General features: G+C 53.2%; 1 protein-coding gene across 3 annotated transcripts in view; it reads right to left on the reverse strand.

Annotated features, from left to right (window-relative positions):
• Window positions 1–15,493, reverse strand: part of AGRN (agrin) — a 263,261-nt gene that overhangs the window by 147,901 nt on the left and 99,867 nt on the right. For 2 of the 3 annotated variants that reach the window (XM_089773045.1, XM_075906396.2), the window contains exon 3: window positions 4,450–4,470. The exons of the other annotated variant lie outside the window; for it this stretch is intronic. In XM_089773045.1, the coding sequence (XP_089629171.1) occupies window positions 4,450–4,470 (21 nt within the window). The remainder of the gene's footprint in view (window positions 1–4,449; window positions 4,471–15,493) is intronic. 3 annotated transcript variants of the gene reach the window in all.

Consider the following 15,493-nt stretch of genomic DNA (forward strand, 5'->3'; position numbering starts at 1 on the left):
CCCTTTGCTCATCCCACAGCAGCACAATGAAAGCAGGAGGTAACCCTGCTATTGTGCTGCCAGCTGGGGGGTGCACTCTGTTGCCAGGGGCGTGAGTAAATAAAATATTAACCCCATTGTTTGGGGCACAGATCAGAATATCCCCTCCTCCCTCCGCCCCAGGTGTAATGGGATCGCACGCCACAGCGAGGGGCGGGAGCGAGCTGCCAGAGGGGGCTCGGAGTGAGTGAGTGCTGCCTGGGAGCTGTCAGGAGCACTTAGTGCTGCTGCTCACAGCACCCCCCATGAGATATGGCGGAGATGTTCCAATTTTCAAAATGAAAAATTCATGCTGAACCACGCTGTGCGAGCCTGCAATGGAGAAGGGCCATAACAAGCCGCAGCCAGCAGGGGGCATCCTTGCGCTTGGTTCTGTGCTTGTCCTAAGTGCACTGCCCGGGAGCAGCAGCTTTTAGAGAACAGCTTTAAGACACTGCCCATCTCCCAGCACCTGCCCACTAGGCCAGACTGCCCAGGTCCCCATGGTGACACACGCAGACCAGCAAGGTAATTCAGATCAGGCTTTCTCCCCGCTCGTGGGGTACTCCAAGCCAGGCTCTTGGCTCTGTTGTCCCCTTGCTACCTTATTGTGATTTACTGTCCGCTGATTATTTGCAAACTGCCCCTTTGCCCACTTCAATGGGGGCAGGGCTCTTCATGGTGTCATGGGCCCAGCCCCTCTCCTTCTCCTGTCCCAGATTCCCTGGGTCGCGTTCTGCTCTTTGAGGAAGAGCTGCTTCTGTAGGGATCCCTCTGGGGAGTTTTGGGGATTCTCTGGTGGAAACTGCTGGGTAAATTGAAGGATGAAACCTTCATGCACCCCCTCAGGGCAAGTCAAGATTATCCTCATTGTACAAATGGGGAAACTGAGGCACAGAGGTGCAGGGAGGAGGAAATTTAATGTTAATGAATGCAAAGTAATGAACATTGGACAAATAATCCCAACTACACATACCAAATGGTGGGAGCTAAATTAGCTGGGACACATCCAGAAAGATCTTGGCGTCATTGTGGATAGTTCTCTGAGAACATCCCCTCAGTGTGCAGAGGCAGTCAAAAGAGCAAACAATGTTGGAAATCATTAAGAAAGGAATAGATAAAACAGAAAATGTCATACGGCCTCTATATAAATCCATGGTATGCCTGCATCTTGAATACTGCATGCAGATGTGGTTGCCTCATCTCACAAAAGATATCTTAGCAGTGGAAAAGATTCAGAAAAGGGCAAAAAAATGATTAGGGATATGGAATGGCTTTCCATTTGAAGAGCGATTAATAAGACTGTCTGTTTTCCAAGCTAAAAAGTCCCAGCTAAGGTAGGAGATGATCAAGGTCTATAAAATCATGACTGGCATGCAGATAGTATATAAGGAAGTGCCATCTACTCCTTCCCATAACACAAGAGCTAGAGGTCACCAAATGAAATTAATAGGCAGCAGGTTTAAAACAAACCAAAGGCAGTTTTTCTTCACATGGTGCACAGCCAACCTGTGGAACTCCTTGCCAGAGGATATTGTGAGGGTCAAGACAAGAGCTAGATAAGCTCATGGAGGATAGGTCCATCAATGACTATTAGCCAGGATGGGTGGGAATGGTGTCCCTAGCCTCTGTTTGTCAGAAGCTGGGAATGGGTGAGGGGCAGGATCACTTGGTAATTCCCTGTTCTGTTCATTCCCTCTGGGGCACCTGGCATGGGACATTGTCAGAAGACAGGCTGTTGGGCGAAATGGTTTGGACGGACCCAGTATGGCTGTTCTGCGTTCATTAGGCGCAAGCAGTGGCTAAGGGCTCAGCTTCGCCAGGCAGCGTTTCATCCGCCAGCTATTACAAGGGAGCATGACATGGCACAAGTCGAGTGTGGACTAGAGCCACACCCATGAAGGCCAGGCGAGGGTCAGCCCGAGAGCAAGCGCTGATTCCATGGGTGCCGGGTGCCAAGGAGAAGGAAGGTGGCTGAATGGCTGGAGCACGTCAATATGGGGGAAGGAGGAGTGCAATGTACTGCCCCATCCCCCGTGTGGAGCCAATAATCCCTGAGGTGCAATTAGAAAAGACACCCACCCTCAGGCCACGGTGACCAGGGGCCTTGGCCATGTGAAGACCCCAGAGGAGGAGTGTAGCCATGGGTGCCCCCCCCCTTTATAATCCAGGCCCACCCTCAGCGCTCATGCCAGGGAGTGGGGTGGGGGCATAGGGGCTTGCAACCCCCCGATCCCTGACTCCTCAGCCGGAACACAGGAGCAGGGCCCCTGCTCCCCGGCCGGAGTACAGGGTAGGTGGAGTAGAGCAAGCCCTCTGCCCTGACCCCCTCTTGCCATAGTTCTAGTCCTTGGCCGAAGTGCTGGGTGGGGGGAGGAGATGCAGGTGGGAGTGCACTTTTCTTCAGGCCCCCTTCCCATTTTTCCAGGGCCCTGGTCAAGGTGGAGAGGGGAGAGGTGGCCCAAAGGCTCCTGCCCCCAACTCCCTTGTCATTATCCACCCACCCTAAATTTCTCCGCCTGCCTACACCACTGCTCCAGAGACACACAAACAGGGCTGACATGCTGCTTTCAGTAGGGGGCGGGGGCAGACACCCCCACACTTTGCATTTGCCTCGTCCTCTGCACCAGCCAGGAGATCCAGAGTGTGTGAATGTGGAGGGGCGGGCACCAGGCTGAGAAATGAACCGCCAGAGCCATGTCCCGAATTCCTTCCTCGCATACTCTCCATAGCTGCAGCCGCCAAACAAAGGCGCCGGCAGCTGTTCCCAGCCCGGCATCCGGGGATTCCCAGCGCCAGGGATCACAGGGGAGAGGCTCCCATCCAGCCGTCGGTCAGTTGCAACGCGCACCCTTCCCTTGCCCTCTGCGATGGGGCCAAGTGCACGCGGGGGGTTGTTTTAATGACAGGGATTCACAGTTTCAAGCCAACATCAGCCCACGTGACCATTGGTGAGAAGAGCCAAGCTGTTACGGATACAGCCAGGGAGGCCGGGCAATTTGGAAACGAGACAGGCAGGAAAAAGGACGGGGCCTTTGGGGATACTGGAAGGCGTCCAAATGACTCAGGTTCTGAATAAAGGTGTGGGGAGGGAGGCTCTATGGGAAAAGTGGCATGGTCAGAAACAGCCCTTGGCATCTCCACCTCTCCGCTTGCACTGGCAGAGTGGGAGGTAGATGGTGCCACTAAAAGGCCTTGTCTGCATGGGGAACTTATCCCGGTTGAAATGACAGGGGTGATTTTAAACAGACATCACTAAAACCACAGCAAACCCCACTGTGGAGACTCTGGTTTAAGAGAGGCTTGCAATTGGGGATTAGCTTAAATCGGCTAGGCCATGTGTGCACGACAGAGACGAGCGAGGCAGCTGCAGTCAATCTTCCAGGGTTCAAATTAGCGGGCCTGGTGAAGACACGCTAATTCGGACCGAGGGGGTGTTCCCCTTGACCCGGGTAGTCCTGCTCCTGCGAGGAGGAAGGGAAGTCGAAGGGAGAGTGTGCACTCCCTTCGACTTCCTGCAGGGTGGACAGCGCCAAAACGCGATTTAAGATACTTTGTCCTCTCGCTACTTTACTGTAGCTGGAGTCTGAGCCAAAACCTTTGCTTGGGGTATCCCTAGAGTGGGGGGGGGGGGGAGAGGGAAGCCTGCTCCCACTGGCTGGAATCCCTGCTACTCCTGTTGCAGCAGCACCCAGTGTGCCGTACGGTGTACTCCAGACAGTGCTGGGGGCGTGGAGGGAGGGAAGGAGGGCCCATAGTCCAGGCAGCACTCAGGGATGGCTGCCCTTGGCCCTGCCCCTTCCATCTGAGACCCATCCCTTCCAGGGGCATGGAACCAGTCCCCCACCTTGCCTGGGGTTCTGCACGGCGGTCCGCTCCCCTGCTCCCTTCATCCCAGCTGCCTGGCCTGAAACCAAGCACAGCCCCTCAGGCAATCAAGCAACACCACAAGGAAGGACAGACATGGGGCAGAGAGGGCTGGTGGCCCCTTTGGCCTGTTACGGTCATGGGAAGCCAGGGAAGGATGGAGTGATACCTGGAGCTAGGTGACAGCTCTGGATCTGCAGCGTTCCAATGGGGGAACACGGCTGTTCACGTCTGGCATTAGCCTGGCTCCGGAAGGTCATTGGTGGGCAGAAGGGCAAGAGCCAGATCCTCATGGGAGCGATCCAGGACACATCCAAGGGCAGGGTGTCTGTCCACCTGTGATCTAATGCCATTAGCGACCTCGGAGGTGCACGTATGCCCAAAGGCCCACCGGGGCCCACCTGGGAACGGGCCAACTAGCACCCACCTCCGGCAGGCTCCCTATTGCTCAAGCCCCTCCACAGTTTGATGCAGAAGCTTAAATGCAGGAGATGGGCGGGGGAGGAGAGGATCGGAGGTTGGTTTGATGGTGGATGGAGGAATGGATGATTCACCATCACTTACCCGCGAGAAGCCTCCTATGTTCTTTAGAAAGCAGGGGAAGAGGGGAGGGGGAGAGAAAGGAAAGAACAAACAGTTAGTACAGCAACACAGCCAGCCTCACAGCACCCTTCGCCTGCAGCCCCGCCTCCATCCGCCCCCCCATGGGATTCCAGATCAGCCTCTCACAGCAGCGCAAAGCTCGTTTCAGGGAGTGCGGGGGGGGGGGGGGGGGAAGAGCATTAGAGACTCCCTCCAAACAGGGTGGCAGGGGAGCAAAGAGAGGAACTCAGACTCCACAGGGGGCTGGGTAGAGGGAGCCAGTTCTAGGCTGGGAAGGATGGTCCCACTCCAGCCCCTCTGGGTCCCACTCCATTTCCCAGCCCAAACCTGGGCTGTGGGGCAACCCCTCCATTTGCGCTGGGCCCTGCTTTTGCTTCCCCCTCCCCGCAGGCATGCAAGTGTTTAAGGGGGTGTGGTAACCCATTCCCCACGCCCTGGTTCCACCACCCTGGGGGGCACCCCATTAGAGCTGGCAGCATGGCTTCAGTTTCTTTGGAATGGATCCTTCATTTCTAAGGAACGCCCAGATAGCACCGAGTAGCACAGAGTTAAAAGGGAGGGAGGAAACAGCGGATCCGATACCCCAATATTCAGTAGCCTCCAAGGCTGGGACAAAGAGCTTCCAGCTGGAACTCATATGAGTGAGGAAGAGAAGGGGTCAGAAGAGTGACTCCCTCAAAAAAAGCCCCCCACATCAATGGGACACACAAAGCTAGGCAGTGTTTATGGTACTAAACTGGGACTTGGAATCACAGCACTGGAAGGAACCTTGAGAAGTCATCAGGTCCAGTCCCCTGCCCTCACAACAGGGCCAAACACCATCCAGACATCCCTGACAGGTGTTCGTCTAACCTGCTCTTAAAAGTCTCCAATGAGGGAGATTCCACAGCCTCTCCAGGCAATTTATTCCCATCGTTAACCACCTTGACGGCGAGGAAGTTCTTCCTAATGTCCAACCTAAGCCTCCCTTGCTGCAGTTTAAGCCCATTGCTTTTTGTCCTGTCCCCAGAGGTTGAGGAGAATAATTATTCTCCCTCTGAAAACTTCTCTCATGTCCTCTCTGTCTTCTCTTTTCCAAACTAAACACATCCAGTTCTTTCAGTCTTCCCCCGTAGGTCCTGTTTTCTAGGCCCTGAATCATTTTTTTTGCTCTTCTCTAATTTGTCCACATCTTTCCTGCCACCTAGGAAACAGCCATTCTATTCCTTGGGTATTCTGCTGTGCTTCTGTTTCTCCTCCTGCCTTAGTCTCAGCTCAAGGAAGGAAGCATCTACTAGGTATCTGAATAGAACCTAGCACATGGGCCTGTGTGCTTAGCTGGGGCCAGTGTGCAGCACTGCCCTAAGAAATCTCAAACCCCAGGGGAAATGTGCAGAAAGCAAAGAACAGAACTAAAAATTGCATCCAATATTTGAAATGAGACACACGCCTGGAAGTGGTGCGGGGGGAGGGGGGGAGGCAAAGAAATAGCCTAGGACCCAGCTGAGAATACATGCTCAAGAAAACAGAATGGTGACACACTACTCAGACTTCCATATCTGCTCTGCACAAGAGTCTTGTCTGACTCATCGGGCTTCTAAGAATGACCACCACTGCGAGAAATCCCAGACCCCAGGTGCTGCTTGGCAAATATACACTAATACGGACCTTCTGAAGAGCCATTAACAACGCATGGCCGTGCCTGTTTAGATAAGATGCCTGAAGTGGTCCATAGGGAAGCCTTCAGTCTTGCGTTACAAGGAGAGTTAGATAACAATTGGCAGCAACCAGTGTTCCCTGTAAGCTGACCACCCAGGAGAGATTCAAATGCCAAAGCACCTACAGCTGGCAGCTTGTTTCTAATGGTGATGCACATCCACACATGCCTCAGTGCACATAAAATTTATTCTGCACATGGATGTAAAAAATTAGAGGGAACATTTATAGCAACCAATATGAAATGATCAATTTCACTTGTGAAAGAGTTGCTAAGCACACACTCCATCTATGAACTGGCTTTTTGAGCTTTTTTTGGGAGGTGGGGGCAAGTTTGTTTGTAATGATTACTGATTCTCCATTGCACAATAAGCATGAGCCACCTGGCCCCCTCTCTAAGTATTCCAAATGCGAGTTCTGACTGGATGCAGGTCACAGGCAGTTGGACAGGTAGGCAGAGAGTTCCTGCATCCATTAGCTGAGAATTCACTTTCTATTAAGATGCTGCAAATGATGGCTTCAAATTGCTGTGGCTGTGACTATCCTCGCCAATAAACTTGTTGGCTGGAAAGTTTGCAGAAAGCCAATTAGGGTTGCCAGATACTTTTGCAAAAAATCCTAAACATGGCAGGGGCAGGGGCGGGGAAGGAGGGGCGGAATTGGTTGAACAAAACAAAACAAAAAACCAGGGGACTAAACTTGTTGAGGGGGAAAAAAAAAAAAAAAAAAAGGTTGCTGTGCCTTTAAATTCCTATGCTCCCCATATCCCCGCCGGCCTTCCGTCCAGGAAAAAAAAACAGAAAATACCAGTCATTTTACATATTCGGTAATTTTTTTGTTTTTGTTTTTACACCCGACAGAAGATGCAATTGCCAGACTGGCAACCCTAAAGCCAATCCATGATTGGGCAGAGGGCATGAACACTACCAATGCAAATTAAATGAAGAGATCAACTGGATGACCTCACCCCTCCACCCCAAACTTCCTCCCAGCTCTAGTTAAGAGAGACTTCCCCCATCACATAAGGCCACATTATCAGTATCTTAATTCCCTCCTCAGGAAAAGAAAAACCCTCATGAAAACCAAAGCAGAACCAGACTGAGGACCACTGTGGCTTGACTGGGCAGGCCAAGTAGCATCAGATCCCACTGCACCCCAGTCTCTGCCTTCCTCTGGCAGCAAAAGTAACAAGTGATCAGGAGAACAGCAAGTGCTGTGAAGCTGGGTATAAAATAGCATGGCAGAGAATCCAAGAAGTGCTGAGCACCAGCTAAGCCCATTGCACACAAAGGGAATTGAGGATGTTCTGCACCGATGGGTATCAGGCACTTTAAAGAGAAAGCATCATTCTGTCCATGCACATTATGTGTAACCTCCCTCTCCCTCTCCCTCCCCACACGCACACGCACACCCCATTACCAACCCCGTGATTTTAGAGAGGGACTTGAAAGTTATGTCCCCTCTCAGTCTTCTCTTTTCTAGACTAAACAAACCCAATTCTTTCAGTCTTCCCTCATAGGTCATGTTGTCTAGACCTTTAATCATTCTTGTTGCTCTTTTCTGGACCCTCTCCAATTTGTCCACATGCTTCCTGAAATGTGGTGCCCAGAACTGGACGCAATACGCAATACTCCAGGTGAGGCCTAACCAGCGCAGAGGAGAGGGGAAGAATGGCTTCCCGTGTCTTGCTCACAACACTCCTGTTCATGCATCCCAGAATCATGTTTGCTTTTTTTGCAACAGGGTCACACTGGAAACCCATCTTTAAAATCATTTGGAGGAATATCGCCAGCTTCCAGCACAGACTTTACTCCCCTTAGCCCATATTCTCTGCTGCAGCAGTTGTTAAGGCCTAGGCCAACACACAGGGCCTGGCTTTCAGAGATGCCAGGCAGCCACTGGTTTTAACAAGTGTCCTGGATGTGCCACACCTTTGCAAGTGTGGTCCAACCGCTGTGCTTCTAAGCTCAAAAGGAGAATTACAGCAATCGCCCCGGGAGTTCCCCAGTTTGCTTTCTAAGCTCCCTCACTCAGCAACTTCCAGGAGTGGCTGGGATCGTTTCACAAGCTACAGGCCAGATTCCAGCATCCTAACTCATGTTGGGGAAGGGTCTTATGCCACCCTGAAGTCAACAGATGCCCTCACACAGCCGCGTGCTGGGACCATACCCCCCTACCAAGAACATGGTGTCCCAGGAGGGATGTGTGATTGCCACAGCTGCCAATTCTGCCTTGGGTCTGGAGAATCCAACTGGGCTCTGAGCCTTGAGTCGGCCACACCAGCCCGAAGGGATGTTGCACAGGGCATGTGGCTGCCTATTCTCCACGGCTGGCAGAACAGAATCCAAGGCATACTCCCGTAGCTGGGCGATTGCTCTGCGTACCACTGCTTATCCCCATATCCCCGACACACCCCCATGGTGCTTTGCCTCTGTGGGAGGCTATGCGCCAGCCACCAAAGAGTTAAGAGCAGAATAAAGTCCAGAAGATGTGATCCTCCTTGCGGACTCTTCTCCAGCCAGTCTCTGAAAGACTGCTGGCTGGGTGCTCAGTGTGACTGCACAGAGGGGCAATGGATTTCAGAGTCCCATCGGGAGAGCCCAGTGTGGATGAGAGGGAGAGGGCATGCAAAGATGGACCTTGCTGGGGGTCATGAACCAAGGGAAGAGCTAGCCTAGAAAGAAGGGGAAGCAGGGGAAGGAATTAGCCAGGAAACAAGTCGGCAGTAGGACTGCAGCCTCCCGGATGCTCTGGGAGCCATGCCAGTGGCTGCTCTGTGAGGCTAAAGAATCCAGCCGGCCAAGACTATTAGGGGAAAAACAAAGTGAGCACTGAGAGCTAGGGCTGGAGCTGGCTCCGTGCCAAGGAAGCAACGGGCAGCTACTCACCATGGGCAACCCAGAGCTGCCAGGAGGAGGGAGGCAACGAAAGTTTAAAATATCCCACAAGCAGCAAGGTTATTGCGGACTATAAAGCTACAGTCCTTTGGCCCAGACTGGTCAGTGAGTGAAAAACAGGTGTCAGATTAGTGAGCATCCCGGCCTTCCCTCCTCTGCCAGCCCCTCTCCAGATTAAATCGTGTCTCAATGGATTACGTCCCTATTTCCATCACCCATGCACCCCAAAACCACAGAGCAGCCCCCACGGGTCAGCAAACTGTGCCCCACGTTTGGAGGGGGCAACACCGTGGAGACCAGAGACAGCCTGCACAAGGTCCTCAACGTTCAACCTGAGGTAGCCTGGGCACAGTGCAGGATCCTCGAAGGGGAAGAACCCGTCTCTAAGCACGCGACTGGGGCAGCCAAGCGGAGCGTGGGATGCCAGCTCTCCAAGCGGCCTTGACTTTGTCAAAGAGGCCACCAAGGAAAGTGTAGGTTTTACCCAGTCCTGCCTCAGTACATCAGGCCTCTTTCAGCCCTGTAGTTCTATGATCCTCCCATTACCCCGGAGCAACTGGAGTGATGAGTATGGCAGGGGGCTTTGCCTGGAGGAGCACAAAAGAGAACAGAGCTGGCCCCTTTTGTCAAGAGCCAGGTGGCTTGGAGCTGGGGTATCGGGAGCTATGAACTGGCAGAGGGGCCTAGGTGCTCTGATACCACTGTGATGGGCAACCTCGTAGAAACCTCGCTCTGGTCTACATAGGACTTCTTTTAGAAATCACCTCCCCCCGCCCCCAGTTGAATTTATAAGCGGAGTGTCCACACTACCAAGCCCATTATTTCGAAATAACAGACTGCAGAATTCGAAAATCTGTACGCCTGCTTTTCATCAGGAGTAACGCTAATTCGGAAATAGTTATTTTGAAATAGCAGAAGTGTGAACATGCTATTTTGGAATAACTACTCTCCAGAGAGATTCAAAATAATTACTCCCCAGTGCTTCCGGGGGCTCTACGTCTGAGGTAGCGTGTCCACATTAACGGAGCCTGCCTCGGACTAATTTCGAGGCTTCCCCGTAGTGTGGGCATGCTAGTTTGATTTTGTTAAATCGGGAGTTAAGTCGAATTTACTATTTTTGAAATAGTTTCCTAGTGTAGGCATGGCCCTAGAGATACACATTGGATCTTGGGGAGGGGATATTCACTGGCGGATATCTGAGGAAGGGAGCCCAGACCTGCCCCCTCACTGGGCTGAGGGTCAGAATCAAGATCTGAGGAGCCTCTGTCAACAGGATTTGGGGTGGCCTTAAACAATCAGCCACATGGAACCATAAACTCTACACTGCCAGGCTGGCCCAGAACAGCCCGTTCACTGCATCCTCTATGGGAGAAAGGAGAGAAGAGGATACCTCCAGCCTACACAGTTCCTCCTTCCTCCTGAAATTCTTCAGGACCCCGAGGGCACTAATGCCATTAATATTTGCTCCCAGACTGGCACGGTCTCAGTGCCAGTAGCAAACACCCTCCACTTCCGAGACCATCCTCTCCTGCCTGTACCGAGTAGAATCTAAACCTGCCACATTCCCACACAACTGCCAGGCTCCTCCATTAAACCCTGCCCAAACTCTCTGCCTTGGGCCAACGGGTGCATGCCCCAAGACAATGGAATTTTGTTTAAAACATTTTCAGTGGGTGTATCAGAGTTTATCCAGGTCCTCGCACCATGGGGTCTTGATCCGTGGACCAGGGCTCCTACGCGGTACAGGAATACAAAACTACTATATATTAGAGAGAGAGAGAGAGAGAGAGAGAGAGAGAGAGAGAGAGAGAGAGAGATGTGTGTGTGTGTGGGTGTGGGTGGGTGGGTGAGAGAAAGAGAGACAGACAGAAACAGAAACAGAGACTCTGTTCAAGAACTCCTTCTAAAGGGGAAGAGCTAGGATCACCACATTTGGTACGCAGCTTCCTCTTATCATAACTTTAAAGCACGGTCAGGGTTTGGTTGTGTCAGGACAATGGGATGTGCCTGGAATCCGATTGTTTCAAATGGAAAGGGAGGACACTGATAGCAGAGATAGTTTATGCTCCAGAATGACCACAGAGGGGCAAGCAAGTGCCCCAGACCCAGGGTTCAATCTCTGGCTGTGCAGCACAGCCCTGGGCTAGCCCCAGGGAGCAGCCACCAGACCCCTTGCCCTGAGCCCCCCACACTCCCAACTCTCTGCCCTGACTCCTCCATCCCCCACATTCTGCCCTGAGCCCCCCACCCTCAACCCTGACTCCCGCTCTCCCCCTCCCACGCCCCCAGCCCCCTGCCCAGAAGGACCTGAGCAACACTGTGCAAATCTTCTAGTAATAAATAAAATAGCCGCTGGTGAAATGTGTCAGACGGACAGTCCTGGAGCCGGAAGGCCTCTGGCTGCCCACACAACCGCAGGGATGCCAGTTCTCACCATGCTTTGCGTCTTTCTTGAAGCCCCAAGCACTTGAGATGAAATGAGGATCTCAGGTGGCCTTGAAAAAGGGTTTCACACGTGGGGAGAAGAACTTGAACACGTGCCCTGAAAAGCCTCAAAAATAAAAGCCGGGAGGCAAAGAAAACCCCAAACTTTCTTTATAGTCAACAAGTCTCATAAAGCAAATCCCAGAGGTTTGGGGGTTTTTTCAGGGTGGGGGTGGGGGGGGGAAGGGAACTAACTCCTGATTGACCATCTGGGGCACTACTGGAACTGGCAGACTGAATGCCACCTACTCCTACCCCCAAACCTTGCCCCCTGCCCCCAGCTGTATCTAAAAGTGTTTAAAAGGCAACTGTAATATCACAGGCTGATGAAATGCACCTCGGTGGGACACAGAACTCCCTTTCCAAGAGCTCCCCGAGAGAGCGGCACCCAGTTGGCTTCATTTTCCTCTCGCCCCCCCAGCGAATCACTGAGAAAACGCACTTCAGCGCTTTAACAGCAGAAGCTAGAACTCCCCCGTGGAAACTGACCCCTGGGGAAACCCCCACTGAACACTCAGCGCTGTGCAGGGCTTGGCCACAGTGGGGAGAAGTGTCAACGTGACCCCAGGCCACGGATGCCTTAACACAGGAGAGAAGAAAGCTCCTGGGAAAGGAGCCCTGGGAGGGAAGGAGGAGCCGGGAGGTTGCGATTTCAAGGGCTCCGTGTCAGAGGCAGACGGTGGGCACAGCAAAGATGAAGAATCTGAAGTAGGGATGTAAAAATCCTGTTTAATTCATTAACCAGTTAAACCTGGTAACTGATTAACTGATTAAAGCGGGGAGATGGGTGGGGGGGGCGCTCCAGCCAGCTGGAGCAGGCCCCCTGCCTGCGGAGGGGCCCCATGGGGCTGGAGGGGGCCCCCTGCCTGCGGAGGGGCCCCGTGGGGCTGGAGCGGGCCCCCTGCCTGCGGAGGGGCCCCGTGGGGCAGGGGTAGCCTTCTGCCCACAGTGGACAGGCAGCTGCTCCAGCCCCTACAGGAACCAGTAAACCATTCACATCCCTAATGGGAAGGGCATTACTAGGGCCTACGCAGAGATGTTGCAGAGGGGAGAGAAGATGGAAATTCACCCCAGGTGCAGCACACTGTGTAAACTGGCTTCCTTTGCCCCCCACGTCTCTGGTGTAACCCAGCCTACCTGACCCTGTCAGCAAGACTCGGATTCCACAACAGCAGGCAAGCCGGTTGCCAGGCAACAGCAATTCTGTATCAGTCGGTTACATTCCCAGATGACTTTGCACATGCAGCATTTCGCCTCCGATGATCCCAAAGTTCTCCGGGATCTCAAGCGAGCTCAGCTCCGCCACATGGAGGAAAGCACATCCCTCCCCCTGCTGGGCTCGGAGACAGGGCTTTCCATTAGCAGACCACAGCGCGCTTTGCAAAGGCGTCACCATCCCCATTCCACAGATGGGGCAGGGAGGTCAAGTGACTTGCCCAAGGTCACCCACGGGGGCACTGCAGCAAGGAGCTTTCGAGTGACTTCCCCATGGCCACACAGACTCAGAACCCAGAAGCCCTACGCACGAGCCGCCAGTCAACTTGGCAGCCCTCCACAAAACCACCAGAGCTTGTGACTCTGTGGCTAGAACACCAGGGAGTGTTGCTACCACACCCCAGCTGGGATTTTAAAGAGTTATTGCCTGGGTGTTTGAATAGCTCCCAAGCGCACGCTTCCATGCCCTGGCCAGAGGGTTCGGAAGGCGGTGCCAACACATTCTCCAAGATGAAGGCCCCATCTCTTTGGCCAGTGCAATGCAGCCTCATAACTCTCCTTAGGAACAAAGATTCTGGAAGTGCCTTGTGTGAAACTCCCCCGAAAGCCACCTTTTCCCTGGGAAACCGGCGCGGGCAGCCTCAGGTATCTGGCAGGAGGAATGGACCCTAGGGTCCCGCTGGGGCTTTGTGCTTGGCAATAGACCATGGCTGCCTACCCAGCACCATGGCAACTGGAGCTTTCATATGCAGATAGCAAAGCCCGGTGCTCATTGGGCCCTGTAACAATAGCTCCCTTCTGAGAGCCTGGAGGAGAAAGGGAAGGGAGAAGCGGCAACAAAAAGAGATACAGGATGAACTTGCACAACCTCCAGAGCGCCAGCCCTCCCCCGAGCGAGGTGCCGTGTTTAGAGCAGCAGAGCTGAAGGGAGGAGCGTCCCGTGATCCCATATAAAATCCCACTCGTCTGCCTCCACCCCAGCGAAGCCCTCAGGTGTTAGATTGGCACATGGGGCAAGGTTCTTAATCTGGCCCTGGTTCTTGAGAAAAGGGGCTCCCTTTCTTACTCCCTGGAGGCCCGTTCCACCAAAGGGGCAGCTGCATTTCACTGGCACATAATTGCATGTGGCACCGGAAGGGCGAGCGATCATGGCTTCAGGCGCTGCCTTTGTGCAAGCGGGCAACTTGGAGAAGGTCTGAGGCAGACACGCAGCACAGCTATCCTCCTCAGCAGCAGGTCGGGCAGCAGCTGCGGTGCCCTGCGATACCGGCACTACTCACAGCTCACACCTCTAGGGAGAGGCTCTCCACGGGCCATCCTGACCCATACACAGAATATGCAACTGCAGGGGGCACCTGAAAATGTGGGTACTCGCTGGGTCTTAATGTCCATCCATCCCCTTTTTCCTATCCCTGCTCTGAGGCTCTACTTCCTCCAGAAAGGAGCTAGTGAACTTAGAAGTAAAAAATCCGGCCAGAATTTTTAGCTGAACTCTGAACCTGTGACAGAGCCGTTCGAGTGGTAATGAAGCCATTTAACAGGCATTTGCCAAGCCCAGGGATAGACGGTCAGTTTCTGAATTTACTGTTAGTCGACAGGCCCTTGGTTCAAAATGTGCTCTAAAATGATTGCATTGGTGCGTTGCTGAAGATTATAAAGTCACATCTCTGAAAACTGTCATTCCTCTCCACTGGGCTGCCCTCGGGGATGTAGCACCAGTTTAATAGTATTGCGTAGGGCCCCTAAACCCTAAGGACGGCCCTGCCCAGCACATCAAGCCATGGCCTGTCTCAGACGCAGCAACTGCAGCCTGGCGCAAGGACAGCAGCCTGCTGGTTTCCCAGAGCAGAAGCATTTGGGGCAAGAGCAGAGAGCATGGAACAATCCTGCACTGGAGCAAAAAAAGCATAAGAGACAGAGACTTTTAAGCCTAACTACAGCAAGCTCTTTGGGGCAGGGACTGCTGTGCGTCTACACAGCACCTAGCCCTGGGGAGCCCCAGATCCTGGTCTCTATGGCTCCGATCACCATAGTAACTCAGCAGCGTACAATCTTTCACAGGTTTATACTCACACAACTCTGGAGAGAAGTGCGAGCCTTGTTTTAGAGATGGGGAAACTGAGGCGCAGAACAGTGACTTGCCCAAGGTCAACAAACCTATGTAGAGAGGGAACTGAGCGGTGGCCTCTCAAGTTCTAGGCCAAAGCCATGTACCATCCTCCTCTAGCTACTGCTCCTCATCACCAGCTTATGAGCAGGGAAGAACCCTCTGATGGGGGCCCGAGCTTATGCAAATAACTCATGGGATGAAAAGGACAGGCAGCCTGGTGACCCTGTATTTGCAAATGGATTCATCTAGGACAGAGTTGCCAATACAGGACAGAACTCTGACCCCGATTTACCAGAAGCCACCTCAGATGCATGAAGGCTTCTGAGATGAACATGACACAGGTCGCTCTGATCTTCAGCTGCGGTCACCCCCACTTCACGGCTTGCGAGCCCCCCCTCTCTGCCCCATGTGCCTCAACACCACATTTCTGCATTCCCATATGCCGCAGCCTGGGGGTCACGGTGCTGCCAGCCCCCCGCCTCCTTCACAACGCTCAGGCGAATGACACCGATTTCCATGGGATTTCTCTTGTAAGCTTCATTTTTAGAACAAACCTGCAAATGAGGCAAATAGCCCGCGAGCCTGCACTAGCTTTCAACTCCAG

Source organism: Pelodiscus sinensis, chromosome 24, assembly GCF_052426305.1.
Source record: "Pelodiscus sinensis isolate ZL-2025 chromosome 24, ASM5242630v1, whole genome shotgun sequence".
Lineage (NCBI taxonomy): Eukaryota > Metazoa > Chordata > Testudines > Trionychidae > Pelodiscus > Pelodiscus sinensis.